Source organism: Dendrobates tinctorius, unplaced genomic scaffold (genome assembly GCF_039654945.1).
Source record: "Dendrobates tinctorius isolate UK_male_01 unplaced genomic scaffold, ASM3965494v1 ptg000136l, whole genome shotgun sequence".
NCBI classification, from domain to species: domain Eukaryota; kingdom Metazoa; phylum Chordata; class Amphibia; order Anura; family Dendrobatidae; genus Dendrobates; species Dendrobates tinctorius.
In genome coordinates, this window is record NW_027361804.1 from 4,382,249 (window position 1) to 4,408,442 (window position 26,194).

Sequence of the window (26,194 nt, forward strand, 5' to 3'; positions counted from 1 at the left end):
ATATACCCATCATACATATCTGCCATCCCATAGTCCCGTGCCCATATACCCATCATACATATCCTCCATCCCATAGTCCAGTGCCCATATACCCATCATACACATCCTCCATCCCATAGTCCCGTGCCCATATACCCATCATACATATCCTCCATCCCATAGTCCAGTGCCCATATACCCATCACACATCCTCCATCCCATAGTCCAGTGCCCATATACCCATCACACATCCTCCATCCCATAGTCCAGTGCCCATATACCCATCACACATCCTCCATCCCATAGTCCAGTGCCCATATACCCATCACACATCCTCCATCCCATAGTCCAGTGCCCATATACCCATCATACACATCCTCCATCCCATAGTCCCATGCCCATATACCCATCATACATATCCTCCATCCCATAGTCCAGTGCCCATATACCCATCATACATATCCTCCATCCCATAGTCCAGTGCCCATATACCCATCACACATCCTCCATCCCATAGTCAACCATTATGACATCATAATGAGCGGCGGGGCTTGCAACCTATGATGACATCAGCGTTGCCATGGCAACCATTATGACATCATGAGGGGCGGGGCTTGATACACACTTTTTCCCCATTATGTAGATAGGGGCAAAATTGTTTGGTGAATTGGAACGCGCGGGGTTAAAATTTCGCCTCACAACATAGCCTAGGATGCTCTCGGGGTCCAGACGTGTGACTGTGCCAAATTTTGTGGCTGTAGCTGCGACGGTGCGGATGCCAATCCCGGACACACATACACACATACACACACACATACATACACACATGCATACACACACTTGCGCTTTATATAATAGATGTATATATATATATTTTCTCATCTTTCCCACGCCTATTTTTTCCTTTTCCCTTTTTTTTTTATCATGTCTGGTTTGTGTCTTTAAATTGTTTAATAAAGTGACAAATATTTTACAATTCTAACTTTTGGCTGTTGTTGTTTAGGTTTATATATGCGGGCACATCCTTAGGCTCATACATTATTGATATTTCCTTCTTGTGTAGCTGTGTTTCTCCAGGTACAAAGTCCGTAGACAGTGAGGTGCTTAGTTGCCGGATTAGTCTGGCAATGATAATCTCTTGGTGATAAATCTTTCGCAGTTAGTAAACAGCACAAGTGACAAGTCCCTGAATTCTGTGTTTTAGCCTCTATCTCCTGCTGTCTTCAGATTACATAGCAAAATCCTGCTGACAGATTTCCCTATAATGAATGAAGCATTTTCATCTGAAATCTGCAGCGATCTGTGCTGGGACAGTAGCAATGAGCGCCATCGCAGGTCTTGTAGGGTTGTCACTTAACTTTGCTGCAATTCAAATTGTCGTGCAGGCTGAAGTGCACGACGTCCATCTGGCGGCACCACATGTGGCTGCAGAACTGATAAGATTTCTCAGTTGACTCTTCATATGCCGCCATATGGGGCCTCTGATGTGGAGCCACGCAGTCTCCAATCAGTGAGTCTACGGCAGTGTACATACACAAGGCCATATTTTTCGATCCTAGTAGACCAGGTAACAACCTCTATATGACCCACAATGGCATCATTTACGACTTTATATTTTGCAGAAAAGTAAAGAAGAAATGGCCAAAGCAACCTCTGTTTGGTTCCTTTTTTTTTTTTTTACTTAAATACATGTATTTTTGGCTAAAAATTGGTCAACCTGATTTGTTCCACAAGGCGATTCTAGTAGGATTTCACCTCCTGAAGACAAAATATGTTGATAGAATTTTTTCCATCAGGCGCAAGTTGTTTTTTTTTTTACACTTTGTAATTTTAATTTGAGCACTTTTTACAATTCCTGTGTGTGGTGAACTGACGTTTAAGAGACAAAATTTTCCACCACTTGTAAAAAAAAAATAAATAAAAAAAAAAGCGCTATGAGCCTTATTTCAGGTGTAAAGTCGGTGATCTCGAAAGACACCAGGCACCATATATCTACTCCAAGAAGGCTCGAGAATATGCAGGGATCGTGGCCGACAGTGATTTCTGAAACCATTTCTCTGAAGAATAAGGTTATTTGTGATAAGGTTTCTTCTCTTATGGAGGCCCATAGACATCAACACTGGCAGATGAGTGGCGAATATTCATAAACAAAAGAACTGGTGAATCCTCTGCTGGGCCCAATGTTCTTCAGTCTGACACTGGATAGCAGGGATCGGAAGTCTCACTAGGTTCGAAAACCATGGCCTAAATGTGGACCTCTTGTTCCTGGGCAAAAAAAATGTGTCAAATTCAACTAGGATGGATGAAACAATTCGTAAAAGCACTTGATGAAAATTTTGCTGCATTTACACATTTGAAATGTAAATTTTCCAAAATTAGTGACGGAACGCTTTATTATAGGGCCACAAATACAATCAGTGGTGAACGATGAACAGTTTCAGGAACTGATATATCCATTGCAAAAAGCAGCCCGGCCATCCTTCAAAAATGTCTCCTCTTCTTTTCTCGGAAATCATAAAGCAGAAAACTACGGTGAGTGATCTTGTGAAGTCAGACCAAGCCGCACTGCATGCAACACGTCCTTGAAACTTCATTTCTTGGACTCCCATCTGGACTTCTCCCCAGAAAACCTTGGTGCTGTCAGTAACCAGCATAGGGAGCATTTTCATCAGCAGATTTCTACGATGGAATGGAGGTCCCAAGGATCCCCGGTATACCAGCTGACTATTGCTGGACATCCCCGAAGCAAAATAGTCCCGTGAATCATCATGAAACATTTTTTCGGTAAGCTGTATTTCATATTATGTTGACTACATAAGTATTATTTTTTTTTAAATATTTCCATAAAACTTGAAATGCGTGTCACAAAAAAACCCTGCCCGATGGGAAAAATCCAAAAGCATACTTGAATTCAGCACGAAAAATATATTTAAATCCAGTAAATTTTGTTTTTGTGAAAGAGAAAAAGTTTTTTGTTGACCAGTGAAACCATTTCTGCGATTAGGATTCATTAATTATTGTAGCCTCCTCCATCCTCTACATATCAATACATAGACTGAAAAATATACCTGAACTTTTCTAAGCTAATTTCTGAGAAAAGTGAACCAAATTAAAATCTACTTAGATGATGGTTTAGAAGATCGAGCTCGCTGGTAGATCACTGGTGGCTCATCCTGCAGTTTGCTATGTACAGTGATACACAGAGGATGTAGAATACAAATGTGTCAATGTATCCCTACAGAAAAAATATTATTCATTTTTTTTTTTTTTTTAACAAAAAAACACATGTATTTAAGAAAAAAGTGATTCCTCAAAGAACCCATATCCTTCAAGAATTTTGTATTCTACATATTTCCTAGTGATTTCTGGGTGAAGATCCTCCGATCTAGTATTGGTTAATGTCCTTGGAGAGGAAAATCTTTACATAAAATAAAGGAGCACAAGAGGACATGTTTTTGGCTGTCAGACGACAACATTATGGGTAAAGGCGTTCTTTGGTCAAAAGATCCTCAGGATAGGTCATTAAAGGGCATCTGTCAGTAGGATTAACCCTCCTGAGTCATCTATATGGGCACGCAGATCAAAGGACGCTGAATAAAATGATATCTTGATATTTGAGATCCAATATTTTATTCCCGAGAACTACACATTCTTCTTAATATGCAAATGTGCGGTTAAGATCTATGGGCGGGACATAGATCTCCCTGAGACTTCGCCTCCAAAGCTTATTTTGTATGAAATAACACTCCATTACCAATGTGAGACATGTAATGACTGACAGTCTGCTTTGCTGATCTACATGTCTCACACTGGTAGCGCCCACATATGCTCTGTGGGAAGATTCTCAGTAACATCTACAGTACAGACCAAAAGTTTGGACACACCTTCTCATTCAAAGAGTTTTCTTTATTTTCATGACTATGAAAATTGTAGATTCACTCTGAAGGCATCAAAACTATGAATTAACACATGTGGGATTATATAATTAACAAAAAAGTGTGAAACTACTGAAAATATGTGTTATATTCTAGGTTCTTCAAAGTAGCCACCTTTTGCTTTGATTACTGCTTTGCACACTCTTGGCATTCTCTTGATGAGCTTCAAGAGGTAGTCACCGGAAATGGTTTTCACTTCACAGGTGTGCCCTGTCAGGTTTAATAAGTGGGATTTCTTGCCTTATAAATGGGGTTGGGACCATCAGTTGTGTTGTGCAGAAGTCTGGTGGATACACAGCTGATAGTCCTACTGAATAGACTGTTAGAATTTGTATTATGGCAAGAAAAAAAGCAGCTGAGTAAAGAAAAGCGAGTGGCCATCATTACTTTAAGAAATGAAGGTCAGTCAGTCCGAAAAATTGGGAAAACTTTGAAAGTGTCCCCAAGTGCAGTGACAAAAACCATCAAGCGCTACAAAGAAACTGGCTCACATGAGGACCGGCCCAGGAAAGGAAGACCAAGAGTCACCTCTGCTGCGGAGGATAAGTTCATTCGAGTCACCAGCCTCAGAAATCGCAGGTTAATGGCAGCTGAGATTAGAGACCAGGTCAATGCCACACAGAGTTCTAGCAGCAGACACATCTCTACAACAACTGTTAAGAGGAGACTTTGTGCAGCAGGCCTTCATGGTAAAATAGCTGCTAGGAAACCACTGCTAAGGACAGGCAACAAGCAGGAGAGACTTGTTGGGCTAAAGAACACAAGGAATGGACATTAGACCAGTGGAAATCTGTGCTTTGGTCTGATGAGTCCACATGTGAGATCTTTGGTTCCAACCACCGTGTCTTTGTGCGACGCAGAAAAGGTGAACGGATGGACTCTACATGCCAGGTTCCCACCGTGAAGCATAGAGGAGGAGGGGTGATGGTGTGGGGGTGCTCACTGTTGGGGATTTACTCAAAATTGAAGGCATACTGAACTAGCATGGCTACCACAGCATATTGCAGCGGCATGCTATTCCATCCGGTTTGCCTTTAGTTGGACCATCATTTATTTTTCAACACGACAATGACCCCAAACAAAACCTCCAGGCTGTGTAAGGGCTATCTGACCAAGAAGGAGAGTGATGGGTGCTACGCCAGATGACCTGGCCTCCACAGTCACCAGACCTGAACCCAATCGAGATGGTTTGGGGTGAGCTGGACCGCAGAGTGAAGGCAAAAGGGCCGACAAGTGCTAAGCATCTCTGGGAACTCCTTCAAGACTGTTTGGAAGACCATTTCCGGTGACTACCTCTTGAAGCTCATCAAGAAAATGCCAAGAGTGTGCAAAGCTCAAGCAAAAGGTGGCTACTTTGAAGAACCTAGAATATAAGACATGTTTTCAGTTGTTTCACACTTTTTTGTTAATTATATAATCCCACATGTGGTAATTCATAGTTTTGATGCCTTCAGAGTGAATCTACAATTTTCAGAGTCATGAAAATAAAGAAAACTCTGAATGAGAAGGTGTGTCCAAACTTTTGGTCTGTACTGTATGTCCGTCCCATAGATCTGAACAGCTCATTTACCTATTAAGAAAAATGTGAAATTTTCAGGAATAAAACATTGGATCACAGATAACGAGGTATCATTGTATTCAGCTTCCTATGACCTACATGCCCATATAGGAGGGTTAGTCCTACTGACAGATGCCCTCTAACAGCGTCAGTGTGGGTTCCGACACCCGTCACCACCATTGATTAGCTGCCGGGAGCTGCTCAATGTGTAGTGACTGCTGACAGGTGGGACGGGGTCTCCAGGCCTTCAGGACAAGCGTCCATATAGTGTGACCACAGAACCCCTTTAACGATCCAGTTACAGTATTTTAAGTTTACTTAAGGGGGTGACACTTGAGTTTTACAGCAGTGATACCCCCTTTTCTGTAACATGGCTGTTATCCTGCCCTACCCATAGATATCTGTAGAGTTGCTCAGAGCCCAACGAGTCAGATGTAGGGGGAGATGTGACCTCTAGAGCTGCTATTGGGCTCACAGAATCGACACGTCCGCAGTAATGGCCGACATGTAATTCTGTGTCCACGTTCAGCTTATATCGCATGGAAAACATGTAAAGGGGTCTCCGGCCACCCAACAGCGCAGGGACCTGCAGCGCGGCCTCATACAAGTGATGGGGTAACCTTCATCTCAGGGTCAGTGAGTCCAGAGCCCACATATCGCAAAGTGATGGCAGAGCCTAGTGACTGGACTACCCCAGGAATGACAGCATTTGTTTTCCTACTGTCCCTTACCATTCTTAGAGCCTGTTTGCTGTCAATGAATAAAAACATTCGCTGTTTGCCTTCTAAAAATCCATTGTATTCCTCAAAACTGAGGATTTGGTACAGTTGTATCTTGTCTAGACAATGCTCTGTGAGCTCAGTGTTTGCTACAATGTGTCACACAAAGAATTGCTTGGACTGGATGGAAAGGTGACAGCATCAGCTCGTTCAGCATCTTCGTTCTGATTACCTGACAGCAAGCAGAGATCCTGAAATCTGAGTAATTGAACAGAATTGATTAGAAAGCTGCAGAACAGCGCATTGTACCATTAGGCTTTATCTGCATAAAACAGTAAGACCCCTTTATATTCCTGGGGACAACGCTGCTGAGGGCTGCGGTCAACACGATCAAGGAGCCGAATAAAAGTACATGAGCCAAGACAGCGCTCTATAAATGCCTCCACCGGCGTCACCCGTGTAAGAATGACAGGAGAACACAAGAGACGGGGAAGGGAGAAAAGGGACGTGTCAGGGGGGTACACAGCAGATTGGTGTCAGCTCCCCCTGCTGCTCAGGTCAGGGAATGACAGCCAGCACTACAGGGTGCTCAGGGGTGGAGAAAGAAAACACTGCACGGTTCTGACCCAATCACTGACAGGACAGGAGGTAATATCTGTGACTCTGAAGGTATATATATATATTCTAGAGCAAGTGGAATTTCCTACATCTAATAGCTGCCCTTTTCTAAATGCTTTCCCATTATTAACCTTATTGTTCACCCTTAGAAAAACATATTTCTTTCCATTTTATTAGGATCAAGAGCTCCATATGTCATAAATTATAATGTTCAGGCTACCTGCAGTCACCACTAGAGGGCGCTCACTGCATACAGCCTGTACATTCAACTGAGTAATGAGAAATATATATAAGGAGCTGCCCCTAGTGGTGACTGAAGACAGGATCTTATCATGTATTTCTGTATACATGGAGCTCCCCCTAGTGGTGACTGCAGACAGGATCTTATCATGTATCTGTATACAGGGAGCACCCCCTAGTGGTGACTGCAGACAGGATCTTATCATGTATCTCTGTATACAGGGAGCTCCCCCTAGTGGTGGCTGCAGACAGGATCTTATCATGTATTTCTGTATACATGGAGCTCCCCCTAGTGGTGACTGCAGACAGGATCTTATCATGTATCTCTGTATACAGGGAGCACCCCCTAGTGGTGACTGCAGACAGGATCCTATCATGTATCTCTGCATACAGGGAGCTCCCCCTAGTGGTGGCTGCAGACAGGATCTTATCATGTATCTCTGTATACAGGGAGCTCCCCCTAGTGGTGACTGCAGATAGGATCTTATCATGTATGTCTGTATATAGGGAGCTCCCCCTAGTGGTGGCTGCAGACAGGATCTTATCATGTATCTCTGTATACAGTGTGCTCCCCCTAGTGGTGGCTGCAAACAGAAGGTTATCATGTATCTCTGTATACAGGGAGCTCCCCCTAGTGGTGGCTGCAAACAGAATGTTATCATGTACTGTTGTGCTCAAAAGTTTACGTATGCCAGCAGAAATTTCGCTTTTTTGGCTTTTTTTTTCAGAGAATATGAATGATAACACCAAACCTTTTTCTCCACTCATGGTTAGTGGTTGGGTGAAGCCATTTATTGTCAAACTACTGTGTTTTCTCTTTTTAATTCATAATGACAACCCAAAACATCCAAATGACCCTGATCAAAAGTTCACATACCCCATTTCTTAATACAGTGTATTGACCCCTCTAACATCAATAACAGCTTGAAGTCTTTGGTGGTAGTTGTGGATGAGGTTCTTTATTTTCTCAGATGCTAAAGCTGCCCACTCTTCTTGGCAAAAAGCCTCCAGTTCCTGTAAATTCCTGGGCTGTCTAGCATGCACTGCACGCTTGAGATCTCCCCAGAGTGGCTCAATGATATTGAGGTCAGGAGAGTGAGATGGCCACTCCAGAATCTTCAATTTGTTCTGCTGTAGCCAATGACAGGTCGACTTGGCCTTGTGCTTTGGACCAGTCATGTTGGAACATCCAAGTGCGTCCCATGCGCAGCTTCCGGGCAGATGATTGCAAATTTGCCTCCAGTATTTGATGATAACGTGTTGCATTCATCTTTCCTTCAACTTTGACCAAGTTTCTTGTGTCTTTGTAGTTCACACATCCCCAAAACATCAGCGATCCACCTCCATGCTTTACAGTAGGAATTGTGATCCTTTCATCAAAGTCCTTGCTGACCTCTCTCCAAATGTAACATTTATGGTTGTGGCCACAAAGTTCAATTTTGGTTTCATCACTAAAAAATTTCCTTGTTCCAGAAGTTCTGAGGCTTGTCTCTGTGCTGTTTTGCGTCTTGTAGGTGAGATACTTTGTGGCATTTGCACAGTAATGGCTTTCTTCTGGCGACTCGACCATGCCGCCCATTTTTCTTCAAGTGCCTCCTTATTGTGCATCTTGAAACAGCCACACCGCTAGTTTTCAGAGAGTCCAGTATTTCAGCTGGTGTTATTTGTGGGTTTTTCTTTGCATCCCGAACAATTTTCCTGGCAGTTGTCACAGGTCACAGGTGAGGATGTTACCTTTAGTAGCCATTCAAACCCAGGCCAAAATCACCAGGGTATGTAAACTTTTGATCAGGGTCATTTGGATGTTTTGGGTTGTTATTATTATTTAAAAAGAGAAAACACAGTAGTTTGACAATAAATGGCTTCACCCAACCACTAACCATGAGTGGAGAAAAAGTTTTGGTGTTATCATTCATATTCTCTGGAAAAAGGCCAAGAAAGCAAAAATTCTGCCGAGGTATGTAAACTTTTGGGCACAACTGTATTTCTATATACAGGGAGCTCCCCCTAGTGGTGGCTGCAGACAGAATCCTGTCATGTATCTGTGTACACAGGCAGCTCCCCCTAGTGGTGGCTGCAGACAGGATCTTACATGCTTATACAGGGAGCTCTTGGTCAGAGGGACAGAATGGGATCCTGGGAGATAGTCTTCCCATTCTGATCTATTAATCCCATTTTGCACTGCTATTGCTGCAGTTCCCCCATATCCTGCGCTATGTAACATACAGGTGGATTTAGGGTGTAATTGAAGACTGTATTTTAGTTTTCATGTAGTGCTACAAAATCTCTGCACAAATAAGGCAATAAACTGCAGTCTGACTTTGCCAGTTGCAGGTGCCCTAATTCTTAAAGTAAATCTGCTTTTTTTGGGTGTTGCAAAGTGATGAGTCTGAATTCTAGTGAGAGTCGGTATTGTCCAATAACCCTATGGGGGAAATGTGGGGGCGACACAGGAAAATTAAAGTAAAAAATGAAAAATTTAGACAGGATTTCCTCTGTAAAAAGAAACTGTTATCTCATGCCAAGTCACAGAGACATAGCAGGTCCAGGCTGTATAGGAGGAAGGGGCGAGCCCAGGAGGGGGCAGTCACAGGCGGAGGTCACCGGGCGACCCATGTGTGTGATACCCGGGTCTGCGTGGCAGAATACACAATGCTGGGATTCACTAGTTAACGGGAACTTGCATTTATTGCTATGTGTCAGGATGGCAGCTGGAAGTCAGTATTTATATGGATGTTCACGCCGTCCGTCTGTGATTGGCAGCTGATCTGACCCTCATACCAGCCCCGTCCTCCTATACAGCACATCACATGCCAGAAGGAGTTTATGCAACGGTCAAGTTCCTATGTAACCCAAGGAGAAAATAAATGTAAAAATAAGAAAAAAATAACTAAAACAAAAGTAAAAATAGACTAAAAAGAAATAACGGAAGAGGATAGACAAACAGGGGTGGGGGGTGATGCAGCCACAGTCACGGACAGAGGCAAATTACTTACGTTTAGTTCGGTGATTGCAATATCAACAATGCTACCCACTACTATGAGTGCATCAAATGTATTCCATGCATCACAGAAATAATGCTGATGACAGCCCAGGAGAAGAGGAGGGAGGACGGAGAAGAGAGAAAAAGAGAGAGAGAGAGAGAGACAAAATCAAAGAAAAGGAAAAAGAAAAAGTGTAAACAAGGGAGAGAATGAAAAGAAAAGAGTAAAAAAAGAAGGAAAAGTTAAGAGGCATTACACTGGCACGTCCGGACTCCTCTCGTGTTCGGCCGCCGGGGGGTAACCCTGCATATCGGGAAGAGACGAGGGAGAGAAAAACCCCACTCGGCCCCCAGCAAGTGGGGAGTCCTGGAGATTTTCCCTTCCCTCTCTCCCTTCTCCCTGGGAGGGGGGGACTGAGAAAAATAAAAATGAAATCAAAGTAAACCGCTGGTGAAACTATTCGGGTAGAGAAGCGCCCACATCAGCATGGAGGAGAGAGAGAAGGGGGTGCGGAGGGTGTGAGGACAGACACCTGCCCCGATATACTTACATTGGTCTCGCTGAGAATGACGTCTACTACGCTGCCAATGACGATCAGAAAATCAAAGACATTCCAAGGGTCACTAAAATAACCCTACATAGGGGGTCGGGAGGCAAGGCAAGGTAGGGAATTAAAAAGGATGGTTAGACAGACTCAAATACAGCAGCACATTCCCCCTCGATGCCAGCAGAGCGTGCCCACTACAGCAGCGCAGACCCTCCTGGCAGGGACAGGGTCAGTGACCATCCCTCCACCCCCCATTTAAAGCAGGACATCCAAGCACAATAGTGGGGCCCCCTCATGTGTACCAGCAGGGGACCCCAGCACCAAGCGAGGCACCCAGTCCTAGATTCACAGTGTTAGGTGTACAGGAGAAATGATATGATTAGCGGGAGGGGAGTCGTGTATAGGATGCTGGAGGTTGTAGTGTGCGTGTTGGAGGATAGGAGTTGTGGGTCTTAATCACAAGCACATGTGGTGGGTCAATGGGAGTGAAGACCTGTAGTGATTGCCCAGCACACATGGTTGAGGTCTGGTCTCAGCCTCGTAGGTCCACAATGTTCAAGGTTTCAATATATACAGTTGTATGAAATCTACATTATCTCTAGGGGCGGATAAAATATGAGCTTCTATAGAGGAGACCGGTAGGTGAGGGGGCCGACGACCACCCTTTAAGTAGCTTCCGACTGTCTATTACATTGCATTACTCAGTGATTGGAGATTAGGGGCCGATATTGTGTTCCTGCACAGGCGCCTTCCACTGTCAGCCCCAGGTTATCTCCACAGCCCCTGCGCTCACCACTTTGGGGGCCAACCTGCATAATATGACCCCGTCTAAGCCCCCCTGTCGTAGGCATTAGACCCAGCTTCATGATCTGCTCTCCAGCCCTCTGTGTATAAGAAGCCATAGGGCACACCACACCTGGCTTTGGATTATAGGGCTCATAGGGGGACGCTACATTTTCGGGATTAGTTTGTGAGGGTAGAGACCCGCTGTGATTCATGAATAGCTAAAATTACAAAATCCAATAAGATTATAGCGCATGATGAACATAAACAGGGAAATGCATGGAAATACCCCTCCTCTATATGCCCAGCGACAATACAGGGGATCACACATATAGATGGGGCGGCCGTGGATCCTGAGATCTCAGTGCACAGAGACCTGGGAATAATCCGCTGGGGCAGAACAATCATTGCAGCTCGGCTTCCCCTTAATGGCGCCTTCAACTCATCAAATTATGAAAATCGCCAATGCGGTTTTTAATGGAGTTTTGAAAACCAAAGACAGAAGTAGATTAAAATAAAATATAAATTAAGGATAATAACTTCTGCCTGATCTGTTCACTTCTGGCTTTGGTGCAGAGTAACTGCCTGTGTGATTCATTTTCCTGCAGCTTGTGTCTCTCCCGAACGATCATCGTACATGAAACATGATTAGATTTCATCTTGGAGGAGAGACGACATGGCTGAAGTCTGACATGACGGGAATCTGCTGTCAGCACCGTCTGAACAGTATCAAGCAGCCTGTAGTGTGTGGTAATACATGCAAGCTGCAGAAGAAGAATGGCTAAAGGGGTTTTCCATTTTTTTGTAAATTGGACCCCAAAAGCTGTAAAATAACAGAGCAGGTATTCACTCTCCCGGGTCCAGAGCAGGTTCCCCACCGCTGCTTACCTCTCCTGTTTTGGCTGCAGCAGTGACTTTGACAGCGCTCATCACCATTTTAACCAATCACACGAGACCCAAGCAGCTTAAGGGAACTGGCGCTGGACCCAGAAAGGTGAGTACCTGCTCTGTTTGTTACTTTGGAGAATTTAGGGTCTACTTTTCCTGAAATGTCTGATATCACACCATGCACACACAGCACTAGACATGGACAGCGCTCAGTCCTACGGATTTTGGGGTGTCCTGAGATGATGATGATTGTACACCATATATACAGAGATATATGTGATGTACACAATATATACAGAGATGGACATGGGTTCAGCACACAGACTTCAAGTGTTACATCCTTGTCTGAGCCAGCGGTGCCACACTTATACTGTGGGTGGCGCTGAGTGGCTCATCCAAGTGTATTGATGAGGCTGGGACTTATGGTGCCACCCAGTTAGGCTGTGTGCACACGCTGCGGATTTTGCTGCGGTTTCGCAGCGGTTTTGGCCGCTGCGGACCCGCAGCAGTTTCTGCTGCGGTGTACAGTACAATGATTCCCTATGGGAATCAAAAACCGCAATGCAGACGGTGCGGAATTTTCCGCGCGGATTATCTGCAGTTTTCAATCCGCAGAAAGAATTGACATGTCAATTCTTTCTGCGGATTCTCCTGCGGTTTGCCATCTCCTCCATTTGAAAAGATGATAAACGGCAGGGCAAAACCGCAGAGCAATCCGCAGGTAAAACCGCAGGTCTTTTAACCTGCGGTTTCATCTGCGGATTTTACAAAATCCGCGCGGATGAATCCGCACCTAATCCGCAGCGTGTGCACACAGCCTTAGGGAACCTGTATTTTTGCAAAGCAGCTTATTAGCAGGTCTACTAGCTCCCTGCTGTGAGCTTTGGGCCGGGTCACACCTTATTTAAACTCCAGGAGGTGTCAGACATAAGCATTTTTTGACCCTTCCCGGGTCTCTGGCGATACTCTGCTGACTCTACACCGTCATAGCCTTTCATTTGCCTGATCTCCGCTATCTTCTGACCTCATCCCTTACTTCTGACTTTGTCCTGTACCTGACCTCTCTGATTTTTACCCAGCCTGATAACTGTCCTTTGCCAACTCGCTCCACCGGCCTGCAGCCACTCCATGAATGAAACCCAGGGGCCCCTTTAGTAAAGCCAGACCCATGTACAGTGATTAAAGGTGTATGTCAGGGTCCACTGTAACCAGCTAAGTAAATTGGCGAAAGTAAAGTCTGTCCGTGGAAGCACTATCCATAGGTAATCACAAAATGCAGTTTATAAATGAAGGGTTTTATTATTAAGAGAAAAAGAAATCCAAACCTACAGTGCCCTGTGTGAAAAAGAGATTGCCCTCATTTAAAACATAAATTAACCCCTTAAGCCCCAAGGGTGGTTTGCACGTTCATGACCGGGCCAATTTTTACAATTCTGACCACTGTCCCTTTATGAGGTAATAACTCTGAAACGCTTCCATGGATCCCGGTGATTCTGACATTGTTTTCTCGTGACATATTGTACTTCATGTTAGTGGTAACATTTCATTCATATAACTTGCGTTTATTTGTGAAAAGAACGGAAATTTGGCGAAAATTTTCAAAATTTCGCAATTTTCCAACTTTGAATTTTTATGCCCTTAAATCACAGAGATACGGCACACAAAAAACTTGATAAGTAACATTTCCCACATGTTTACTTTACATCAGCAAAATTTTGGAACCAAAATTTTTTTTTGTTAGGAAGTTATAAGGGTTAAAAATTGACCAGCGATTTCTCATTTTTGCACACCATTTTAGTTTTACGGACCACATCACATTTGAAACCACTTTGAGGGGTCTATATGATAGGAAATACCCAAAAGTGACACCATTCTAAAAACTGCACCCCTTAAGGTGCTCAAAACCACATTCAAGAAGTTTATTAACCCTTTAGGTGTGTCACAGGAATTTTTTGAATATTTAAAAAAAAAATGAACATTTAACTTTTTTTCACAAAAAAAATACTTCAGGTTCAATTTTTTTTATTTTACCAAGGGTAACAGGAGAAATTGGACTGCAAAAGTTATTGTGCAGTTTGTCCTGAGCACGCTGATACCTGATATGTGGCGGGGAACCACTGTTTCGGCGCATGGCTGAGCTCAGAAGGGAAGGAGCGCCGTTTGACTTTTTCAATGCAAAATTGGCTGGAATTCAGATCGGACGCCATGTCGCAACAAAAAGTGCCATACAAAGTGCTCGTGCTAAAGTGAGTAAAAAATTGTTCAATGCCGCCTGAAATAGCCCATATAGGACAATAGGGCAATCGTTATATCATTTTATACCTAAATTACAGCGGCCTCTAAGTGTGGCATGCGTATAGGGCCTCAGTCCCTAAACCCAGATATAACAAAAGATAGCCTATAGCTCCACATAGAACTTGTCCTTTTATGGTTATTGCTGTTTCCTAGGCTCTATTATAGTCCATAAAGGACATCATAAAATCAAAAAGTGAGCCACTGTACACATATCGAACACCCTCAGAAAGAACGTGTATAGGATCTCCTTTAAATTACTGATCACATATCTCCTTTCTAGTGTATGAAATAGATATTGTGCTTATCTCAGATATCGTTGTTTTTCATAGCGATACCCGAATACTGCTCACAGCGAGGGGGCTCCACATGTCAGCAAATCAAGGATCGCTGGGTAGCTCGATTCCCTCTGTATATCTCCCAATGCGTTTCATCTACCACAAATTCATCAGGGGAGTAGTGGCATTTAGTCCGGTGGCATTGCGCGCCATATCGCGCTCTCATTACCTTTTAAATACATTCAGAAGTCCCGCGGTCTATCCCTATTTCCGGACGCCGGGACTGGCACTTCCGGTTTTCACCTTGCTTAGACCCTTAGACTCCTCTCCTGCCCCACTTCCTGGGCGTGTCTAAGGGCCAAAGACGTCACATCCGGTGACGCGTCATGGCCAGATCCTGTGCCCCACTTCCTGGGTTCGTCTAAGTATCGGCAGCGTCACATCCGGTTTAAACAGCGATGTAAACACATCGCGTTCATGTGACTCGCCCGTGCCCATGGCAACCAGACGCTATTATGCATATCTAATTAGGGCATTCAGCGTCTCGTTCCATAGAGTGGGGCTCAGGCTGGAAAAATCATACACCTGTTCTCATTTAAATATAACCCATATCAGTGGCTTAGAGACGTGTATAATTTTGAGAAATCAGCAAAACTATTTTCTGTCTTTTGCTGATAAACCCAAATAAGGGACATTTTCAGTGCATTCCTAGATCCAAAATTTTTACAACATAATCAAAATGCAAAGCGTATAATTAAACTTTCCAGAGGAAAAAATAATTACCAGAATGTAGTAGTCAAAATGTCCTATTGGTTAATAGGTGTTGCATGGTATAAACTGGGCACCACGGACCTTTTTGGGAAAAATAGAAAAGGGTGCTCACTAGAACTTACCCTATTAAGCCCTCTCTATATGTCACCTACCTAACGCGGAGGTTGGCACCCTAATTCCTGCGCTAGTGGCGCCCCCACTCAACGGCGGCTCTCCCTATACTCTGGTGACCCTATTAAAGTCCTCCCTACAAGAAGGAAGAATAGGTGAGGAGTTCATTAAGTCCCTTAGGGTGTACTGTTCGTAGTGAGAAGATCCAGAAAGTTTCTCTTTGAAGGATTCGCTTATCCCAGTCTCCTCCCTTTCGATTTTTTGGGACTTTTTCAATGCCTATGAAACTGACGGCCTTAACATCCCCATTATGGGCCTGATTGATGTGATTCGCCACTGGTGTGTCTCGTTTGTTTATGATGTCCCTGTGATGCTCTCCCACTCTCACTCTGAGCTCTCTCTTGGTTTTACCAACATATTCTAAACTGCATCTACAGGTAATCTTATACACAACTCCAACCGATCTACAATTGATAAACATGTATAGGAAAAGTTTTTCCTGTGACACTGCTGCGGAACATAGTGTCCTGTGTAATTGATGCGCAATATTTGCAGTTGCCACACTTATAGCACCCTTTAGGTTGGGTACCCAGCCAGGTAAGCCTAGTGTTAGTGTTTGAGGATAATCAGCTGACACCCGGCTGCGATCAGCGGCGCTCACCATGTGGGCGCTGCTGATCGCAATGACGTACTATCCCGTCCCTGGGAATTAAGTCCCAGGGCACATGGACGGGATAGTACGTCATATGGCATTAAGGGGTTAACAGTGGTTTATCACATCTTTGGGAAGCTGAAGTAAAATTCCCTCTATACAGGCAGGCCTGATTACTGCCACACCTGTTCTCCATCAAGAAATCCCTTAAATAAGGCCTGCCTGACAAAGTAAAGTAGACAAAAAGATCCTCAAAAGGTAGACATCATACCGCAATCCAAAGAAATTCTGGAACAAATGAGAAACAAAGTGAGATCTATCAGTCAGGAAAAGGTTATGAAGCCATGTCTAACGCTTTGGGACTCCAACGAACCGCAGTGAGAGCCATTATCCACAAATGGCCAAAACATGGAACAGTGGTTCCAAGACAAAAACCACTGCTGAGCAATAAGAACATAAAGGCTTGTCTCAATTTTGCCAGAAAGCATCTTGATGATCCCCAAGTCCATCTATGGACTGATGAGACAAAAGCTTAACTTTTTTGAAAGTGTATGTCCTATTACATCTGGCCTAGAAGTAACACAGCATTTCAGAAAAGGAACATCATACCAACAGTAAAATATGGTGGTAGTAGTGTTTTGCTGCTTCAGGACCTGGAAGACTTGCTGTGGTAAATGGTACCATGAATTCTGTTGTCTACCAAAAAATCCTGAAGGAGAATGTCCGGCCATTTGTTCGTGACCTCAAGCTGAAGAGCACTTGGGTTATGCAGCAGAACAATGATCTAAAACACACTGGCATGTGCACCTTTGAATGGCTTAAGAAAAACAAAATGAAGACTTTGGAGTGGCCTAGTCAAAGTCCTGACCTTAACCGATTGAGATGCTGTGACCTTAAAAAAGGCAGTTCATGCTCGGAAACCTCCAATGTGGCTGAATTACAACAGTTCTGGAAAGATGAGTGGCCAAAATTCCTCCAGAGCGTTGTAAAGGACTCACTGACAGTTATCACAAACGTTTGATTGCAGTTGTTGCTGCTAAGGGTGGAACGACCAGTTATTAGGTTTAGGGGGCAATCACTTTCTCACACAGGGACCCTGGAGGTTTGGATTTCTTTCTCCCTTTATTATAAAGATCTTCGGTAAAAACATAATTTTGTGATTAATTATGTCATCTTTGTCTAATATTTACATTTGTTTGGTGATCGGAAACATTTAAGTGTGAGAAACATCCAAAAGAATAGGAAATCAGGAAAGGGGTGAACACTTTCACACAACTGTAGCTGCTAGTTACACAGTATAGATGGCTGGTAGAGATGTACACAAGCGCCACACAAGCCTATCAATCTGCAGCCCAAAGCGGTGTCCTAGTTCTGCTGCCGCTCTCCGAGGTGCTGAACTCTCACCCAACAAACATATATCCAGTGCACGAGAGGCGATGTTTGGAATATACTGTATACTCCTGAACACTGACATTAAGCACCAAGAAGTGCCAGACATCACTGGACAGAGACGTCACTGATCGTCAGGTCATCTGTATCCAGTCTGGAGCCTGAGCCTCATGTAGAAATCCCAGCATGTACAGCCTGGACCGCTATCACTGAGGTCATTAAAGGGGTTGTCGGTCCAAACGATATGTCTGCAGTCACTCTGTGTGACTGCAGACTTATGAACCTCCCACCCAGCACATGCACTGTGCGCTGCGGAGATTCGCCGGTTTCTGAGCCGGGACCAGGAGGGTATGTATGCGTTATACATACTCCTGACCAGAAGCCGTCTTATGGGTGTGTCCTCCCTCCATACACTTGTATTGAGTGAGGTCACGCACTGCCTAGTGACGCAGCAGTCCAGTGGGTGTGGCCTACTGGAGGGCACGGCCTCACTCCATAAAAGTGTATGGATGGACGAGCTCTGGCTGGGAGTGTGCATAGTGGATACGTTCCCTCCGATCCCGGCTCAGAAAGAGTGACTGCAGACTTATCAATTTGGACCAGACAACCCCTTTAATGGTCGTCTGATGCTCAAAGCACTTGGGCAAATCATCAATATTCATAGTTGGCAGCTCCTGTGTAATCACCAACCAATGTCGTCCCTGTGCTTGATAGAGACAAGTCCAGAGATGCTGCCGCCACAAGAGCAGGTTTAGGCCACGCAAGCTCCTCGCAGTAGCACCAAGAACATGCAGCCTGGGGTTGTTGTGTTGAGAAATGGCTCCTGGGTCCCTTGGCCTTACCAATGGTTCCACCACCTAATCAATGTAATACTGAGATGTTACTGCCCTGTGAATGAAGAGTAGGGGGTCTGGCTACTATTCATTATGCCTCCACACCATAATCCCGGGCTAGGAACGGTGTAACGTTCCTTCCTGAAGAACTCTTCATGACATTGCCCAAATGAACTCCAGATGGACACTGGATGCTGGTATTTGCTCTTCGGCGATGAGTCCCTCTTCTGTTTTGGACATAATGAAGGCTGGAGATCAGTCTGGAGACCATGTGGGCAATGCCAAGAAGAAGCCATCACGAGGGAGTGACAATAATCTTGGCACTCAATGTGTGAAATATTCAGACACTTTTATTTCGTGCATCCAGACAGAAAGGTTACACGTTTTCGGTCCAACATTGGACCTTCATCAGAAAAATCTCGTTTACTGAAATATACATACAAAAGGAGAACAAAAAATAAAGCGTTAATTGCCCTCCGCATCATCACAGAAATACATACTAACAAAAAACATGACAAAATATATGTTCCAAATCCGTCAATATACTTCAAAAGAGAAAGAGCCGGCTCGTAGAAGTACTATCCAAGGGTGCTTGGCTGAGTCAGGCGATGGACACGCCATACGCGCTGTGCTGGTCATTAAGGAAGAGGGAGCCTATAAGTGCGTATGGTCAAGCATAAAAGGAACTACAAAGACCGATTATTCGTGGTAATATTGTGCGACACAGGTATAGCGGTATATCTTATATGTGTATCCTAGTGCTTCCAAGATGGCTAGGAATAGAAATCATACCAATACCTGAAACAGATAGATCCTTTCAATGATAGCCAAATAGGACAAAGTCGAGAGTCCACAAGCAGAATAGAGGCTATAAGCATTGAATGTGATAGGTGTGACACAATGTATATGGCAGTCATATAGCAGCATAGTACCAACTACGTGAGGTCATATATATAGAGAAGCGACATAGTTGGAATACCTGGATGGCCTATGAGTGTGTTAACCCTCAGCTGGTGAGGTGGGGTTTGCCACACCCCAGGGAAATTTTGTTTGGCTGCCATTCATTGAAAAATGCTGGTATGAGGTTACGTGTCTCACTAGCTTCCATCCATTTGCTTGTCAACAGGATGTCGTCAAGGCCTCTCTCTTCTGGACACGCATAACAGAGCTGGCTGTCGCTAAGTGCTGTCTTGGCCTTGCTGAACCCCACATCACCACTCATGTCATTCTTTTTTACACATTTTCAAATTTTGAAAAGAATTTGAGAATGCCCCTGTGGACTCGCTTACGTGGGCGAAACCACTCAGGCAATTAGAGACAGAATATCACAGCACAAATCCACTATATGTTACAAAAAAATTCATTTGCCCCTTCCACTACATTTTCATGACAAGAATCACAATATATCACAGCTCAGGGTTTCAGGTTTTGGAACAGATTGATATCAGTAGGAGGGGCCAAAATAGGTCTAAAATACTCAAAAAGAGGGAGGCCTTTTGGATATTCACTTTACAGACTCTAGAGCCAAAAGGACTCAATAGGGAATATGAGGCTTCAGCTTTTTTGTAATGTTACTGTGTGACCTGATTTCTTATTCATGATTTCCACCCTAATCATCTCATTTTTCTTTTCAGAATCGTTAACCTCTACCCTATATCTTTCACTGGGCACCTCTGACTCCACACACGGTAATGTATATGGTCCAGTTGGCAGTAGTTACCAAATATAACTCTTGGCACCAACATACAGATTATGAGGCACCCTTCGAGCATCATATACACTGTCATTATCATAAGCATTGTTAACAGCCCCTATCAATGTCAGGTGACTCACGCAGTATACCCGAGGGTCTGTTTTGTGCGCCATATTGGTGTTGTAGATCTCACATACACACCAAAGCATTTGATCAGCCACCCCTAATTAGCATATAGTTAAGTAAGTTGTAGATTCCACATACACACCAACTCATTAGATCAGCTACTCCTAATTAACATATATTGAGGCAGCGATGTACACAGTGGCCTCTTTGCTCTCTTTGTCTCCCTGATCCTCCCCTGGTCCTAGTGTCCAGCCCCACTCCACAGCGCTGCTTGTTTACATCCCGCGCAGCTTACACAGCGGTACAGCTGGTATTCATTCCTTTCCCCATTCTACTGCGCATGCGCGCACTTCTCATTTCCCTCCGGACATGTGACCGCTATGACGCGCTCCGGGTCGGCATCTAAACCCGGAAGCACTGTCTCCTCACAGCGTCTTCCACATGGGGCAGCCATACTACGGACCGGGGCTTCACCAGGTAAATAGAGCAGGAGATGAGGCGATATGCCGGACTCCTGTCAATTAACTCCTCATGTACTTCTCTTTATTTTTACAGCGCGATTCAATGTTAGAGGTTGTACACCCACTGCTACTAGCGCTGTCTCCACTCCCTATTTCAGTGACCCTGGAGGTCCCTCTTCTGTAGCCCTAAGGTGTACAGGTATATTTATCTCTCTTCAGTCTATTCCCTGCCTCACACTTGCAGTTCACTATCTGATAAGCCATTTGCTTATACAGCTGCCTTTTCTATTGCTGGACTCCATTGTCCATATACGCTGCCCAGACGCCAGCAGCTTCACACACTCACAGGCCAGCCAGGTATTCCAACTAAGTCGCTTCTCTATATATATGACCTCACGTAGTTGGTACTATGCTGCTATATGACTGCCATATACATTGTGTCACACCTATCGCATTCTATGCTTATAGCCTCTATTCTGCTTGTGGACTCTCGACTTTGTCCTATTTGGCTATCATTGAAAGGATCTATCTGTTTCAGGTATTGGTATGATTTCTATTCCTAGCCATCTTGGAAGCACTAGGATACACATAGAAGATATATCGCTATACCTGTGTCCTTTAACGCACAAGGACGCACAATATTACCATGAATAATCGGTCTTTGTAGTTCCTTTTATGCTTGACCATACGCACTTATAGGCTCCCTCTTCCTTAACGACCAGCACAGCGCGTATGGCGTGTCCATCGACTGACTCAGCCAAGCACCCTTGGATAGTACTTCTACGAGCCGGCTCTTTCTCTTTTGAAGTATATTGACGGATTTGGAACATATATTTTGTCATGTTTTTTGTTAGTATGTATTTCTGTAATGATGCGGACAGCAATTAACGCTTTCAGTAAACGAGATTATTCTGATGAAGGTCCAATGTTGGACGGAAAACGTTTAACCTTTCTGTCTGGATGCACAAAATAAAAATGTCTGAATATTTCACACATTGAGTACCAAGATTATTGTCATTTTGATTGATGGGTTGGATACCCGACTTGAGCCCCAACAACCAAGCTATTCCTGTGCTGTGCTCTCTTCATAGGCATCACGAGGGATTGTCACACTGGTCCGACTTTCAGGATTATGGTGTGGGGGGCATAATGCATGATAGCCGGACCCCTGTAGTCATTTCAGATACACTTACAGCTCGGTGTCATATTGGTTTGATTGTGGAACCAGTAGTGCAGCATTTCTCCAAAGTGTCCCAGGAGCCGTCCCAAGACGACAACCCCAGACTGCAGTTTCTTGCACTACTGTGAGGAGCCTGCATGGCATAAACCTGCTCCCATGGCTGCAGCGTCTGCGTCTCTGGACTTGTTTTCAACAAGCACTTCAGGGATGTCATTGGTCGTGATCACACAGGAGCTGCCGGCAGAGGATCCTGATTATTTCGGCTGCAGGACTTTCCTCAAACGACCATTACTGGGTCGAGGCTGGAGGTGCCGGGATTTCTGCACAAGGCTGGAGATGCCGGGATTTCTGCACGAGGTTCAGACTCCAGACAGAAGAAATCCAGATGGTTCGTAAATTTAGTTTCTATTTTACTTCATTTGCAGATTAGTAACTTGTCATTATCCTGTGGTTTGCATCATTCCACTGCTTTTCCTTCTTGGCGCTGTAATCACACATACACCTATGAAAAGGCAAGAAAACACTACACCAATCCTGGAAGATGAGGCAACGTACAAGATGGTGACCAGTCACTGAGCAATGACGTAACAACGCAGCAGATACGCACCGCCTTTTCTTGTCCTGGTGCTGACGTCTGTACTCTCACACTTTTATCTATCGGGATGTGTGGTCTCCACTTATCTCATCTCAGCTGTATCATCGCATGCTCGTCTGGGCCAGACAGCAGATTTATAGTGTTGGGGGCGACATGAGTATAACTGTGCTCAGATTTACTGTATATCGTGAGCGTTCATATCATACTTACAGACACCCCCTCACTGTGCGGATTCTGCACTATATCTGCAAGAGGATTAGTGCCTGCAATGACCAATGTCTACCACAGGATGGCACCGTGGCCACAGATACCAGGGAAGCTGCCATAGATCATGTGTAACTAGCAGCAGCGATCCATGTACTCTTACATTCTGCCCTTTCAGATCTCTGCTTGCTGCCAGTGAGTAGGAACATCCTAATATAGATGTTTTTCCAGCTGAGCAACTAAGCAACGGGACACGATCAGGGCACGACCAGGATACAACCAAACCACGACCAGAACATGACCAGGACACAACCAGGGCACGACCAGAATACAACCAGGGCACCATCAGGGCACGACCAGAACACAACCAGGGCACCATCAGGGCACGACCAGAACACAACCAGGGCACGACCAGAACACGACCAGGGCACGACCAGAACACCACCAGAACACCACCAGGGCACGACCAGAACACCCCCCAGGGCACGATGAGAACACCACCAGGGCACAACCAGAGCACGACCATAACACAACCAGGGCACCATCAGGGAACGACCAGGGCATGACCAGAACACGACCAGGACACCACTAGGACACAACCAGGGCACGACCAGAATACAACCAGGGCACCATCAGGGCACGACCAGAACACAACCAGGACACAACCAGGGCACCACTAGGACACAACCAGAACACAACCAGGGCACCACTAGGACACAACCAGGGCACGACCAGAGCACGACCAGAACACAACCAGGGCACCACTAGGACACAACCAGGGCACGACCAGAGCATGACCAGGACACGACCAGAGCACGACCAGAACACAACCAGGGCACGACCAGAGCACGACCAGAACACGACTAGAACAGCCCCAGTTCATGACGAGAATACCATCAGGGCACAACCAGAGCACGACCAGAACACAACCAGGGCACCATCAGGACACGACCAGGGCACAACCAGGGTGACTTCTCAGCATCTCGATATCTATCAATATTTTCCCAATCACTGAGAGTAAGCTAAGACACCCAAAGTCTGTTCCCTGTAACTGTCTATGCTCCATTATTTGGGAGGCCCGACCCTGATGTGGTGGCATAGAAATCTGCAACCTGCCGAGTGCGTTTACTACAGTGATTGCTATATGAGGTTGGCATCCTGTGTATAAGGAGCAGGAGAGTTTGACATCCTGTTGTCTGTGTATTGGTGGGGTCAGAGTCCTGATGTCGGTGTATTAGGGGTGGGTCAGAGTCCTGATGTTTGTGTATTAGGTGGGGTCAGAGTCCTGATGTCTGTGTATTAGGGGTGGGTCAGAGTCCTGATGTCTAGGGGTGGGTCAGAGTCCTGATGTCTGTGTATTAGGTGGGGTCAGAGTCCTGATGTCTGTGTATTGGTGGGGTCAGAGTCCTGATGTCGGTGTATTAGGGGTGGGTCAGAGTCCTGATGTCTGTGTATTAGGTGGGGTCAGAGTCCTGATGTCTGTGTATTAGGTGGGGTCAGAGTCCTGATGTCTGTGTATTAGGAGGGGTCAGAGTCCAGATGTCTGTGTGTTGGGTGGATCAGAGTCCTGATGTATGTGAATTGGGGGGGGTCAGAGTCCTGAGGTCTGTGTATTGGGTGGGTCAGAGTCCTTATGTCTGTGTATTAGGGGTGGGTCAGAGTCCTTACGTCTGTGTATTGGTGGGGGTCAGAGTCCTGTTGTTGTGTATTAGGGGTGGGTCAGAGTCCTGATGCCTGTGTATTGGGGGGTCAGAGTCCTGATGTCTGTGTATTGGGGGGTCAGAGTCCTGATGTATGTGTATTGGGGGGGTCAGAGTCCTGAGGTCTGTGTATTGGGTGGGTCAGAGTCCTTATGTCTGTGTATTAGGGGTGGGTCAGAGTCCTTACGGCTGTGTATTGGGGGGGTCAGAGTCCTGTTGTTGTGTATTAGGGGTGGGTCAGAGTCCTGATGTATGTGTATTGGGTGGTCAGAGTCCTGATGTCTGTGTATTAGGTGGGGTCAGAGTCCTGATGTCTGTGTATTAGGTGGGGTCAGAGTCCTGATGTCTGTGTATTAGGAGGGGTCAGAGTCCAGATGTCTGTGTGTTGGGTGGATCAGAGTCCTGATGTATGTGAATTGGGGGGGGTCAGAGTCCTGAGGTCTGTGTATTGGGTGGGTCAGAGTCCTTATGTCTGTGTATTAGGGGTGGGTCAGAGTCCTTACGTCTGTGTATTGGTGGGGGTCAGAGTCCTGTTGTTGTGTATTAGGGGTGGGTCAGAGTCCTGATGCCTGTGTATTGGGGGGTCAGAGTCCTGATGTCTGTGTATTGGGGGGTCAGAGTCCTGATGTATGTGTATTGGGGGGGTCAGAGTCCTGAGGTCTGTGTATTGGGTGGGTCAGAGTCCTTATGTCTGTGTATTAGGGGTGGGTCAGAGTCCTTACGGCTGTGTATTGGGGGGTCAGAGTCCTGTTGTTGTGTATTAGGGGTGGGTCAGAGTCCTGATGTATGTGTATTGGGTGGTCAGAGTCCTGATGTCTGTGTATTGGGGGGTCAGAGTCCTGATGTATGTGCATTGGGGGGGGCAGAGTCCTGAGGTCTGTGTATTGGGTGGGTCAGAGTCCTTATGTCTGTGTATTAGGGGTGGGTCAGAGTCCTTATGTCTGTAAATTGGGGGGGGGGGTCAGAGTCCTGATGTCTGTGTATTGGGTGGGTCAGAGTCCTGTTGTTGTGTATTAGGGGTGGGTCAGAGTCCTGATGTATGTGTATTGGGTCAGAATCCTGATGTCTGTGTATAGGGGGGTCAGAGTCCTTATGTCTGTGTATTGGGGGGGTCAGAGTCCAGATGTCTGTATAATGGGGGCTGTTTCTGTGTATTAGCAGGTCAGAGTCCTCATGTGTGTATTTGGAGGGCAGTCAGAGTCCTGATGTCTGTGTATTGGGGGGGTCTGAGTCCAGATGTCTGTGTATAATGGGGGCTGTGTCTGTGTATTAGCAGGTCAGAGTCCTCGTGTATGTATTTGGAGGGCAGTCAGAGTCCTGATGTCTGTGTTTTGGGGGGATCGGTCCTGATGTCTGTGTATTAAGGGGTCGGCATCCTGTGTATTAGGAGTAGAGGTCAGCGTCCTGATATCTGTGTATTAGGAGGTCGGGGTCCTGATGTCTGTGTATAGTGGGGGCTGTGTCTGTGTATTGGGGGGTCAGAGTCCTCGTGTGTGTATTTGGAGGGCAGTCAGTGTCCTGATGGCTGTGATTTGGGGGGTTAGAGTCCTGATGTACTGTATGTGTATTGGCGGGGTCAGACTCCTGATATATGTGTATTGGGGGGTCAAAGTCCTGAGGTCTGTGTATTGGGTGGGTCAGAGTCCTTATGTCTGTGT

The 26,194-nt window shown here is 45.3% G+C and overlaps 1 protein-coding gene across 4 annotated transcripts in view; it reads right to left on the reverse strand.

The window, feature by feature from the left end:
• CACNA1C (calcium voltage-gated channel subunit alpha1 C) overlaps window positions 1-26,194 on the reverse strand; it is a 317,461-nt gene that overhangs the window by 26,089 nt on the left and 265,178 nt on the right. For 3 of the 4 annotated variants that reach the window (XM_073544126.1, XM_073544125.1, XM_073544123.1), the window contains exon 30: window positions 10,584-10,667. In XM_073544126.1, coding sequence (XP_073400227.1) covers window positions 10,584-10,667 — 84 coding nt within the window. Of the gene's footprint in view, window positions 1-10,045; window positions 10,130-10,583; window positions 10,668-26,194 lie in introns of all 4 variants that reach the window. The other variant, XM_073544124.1, reaches the window with a different exon arrangement.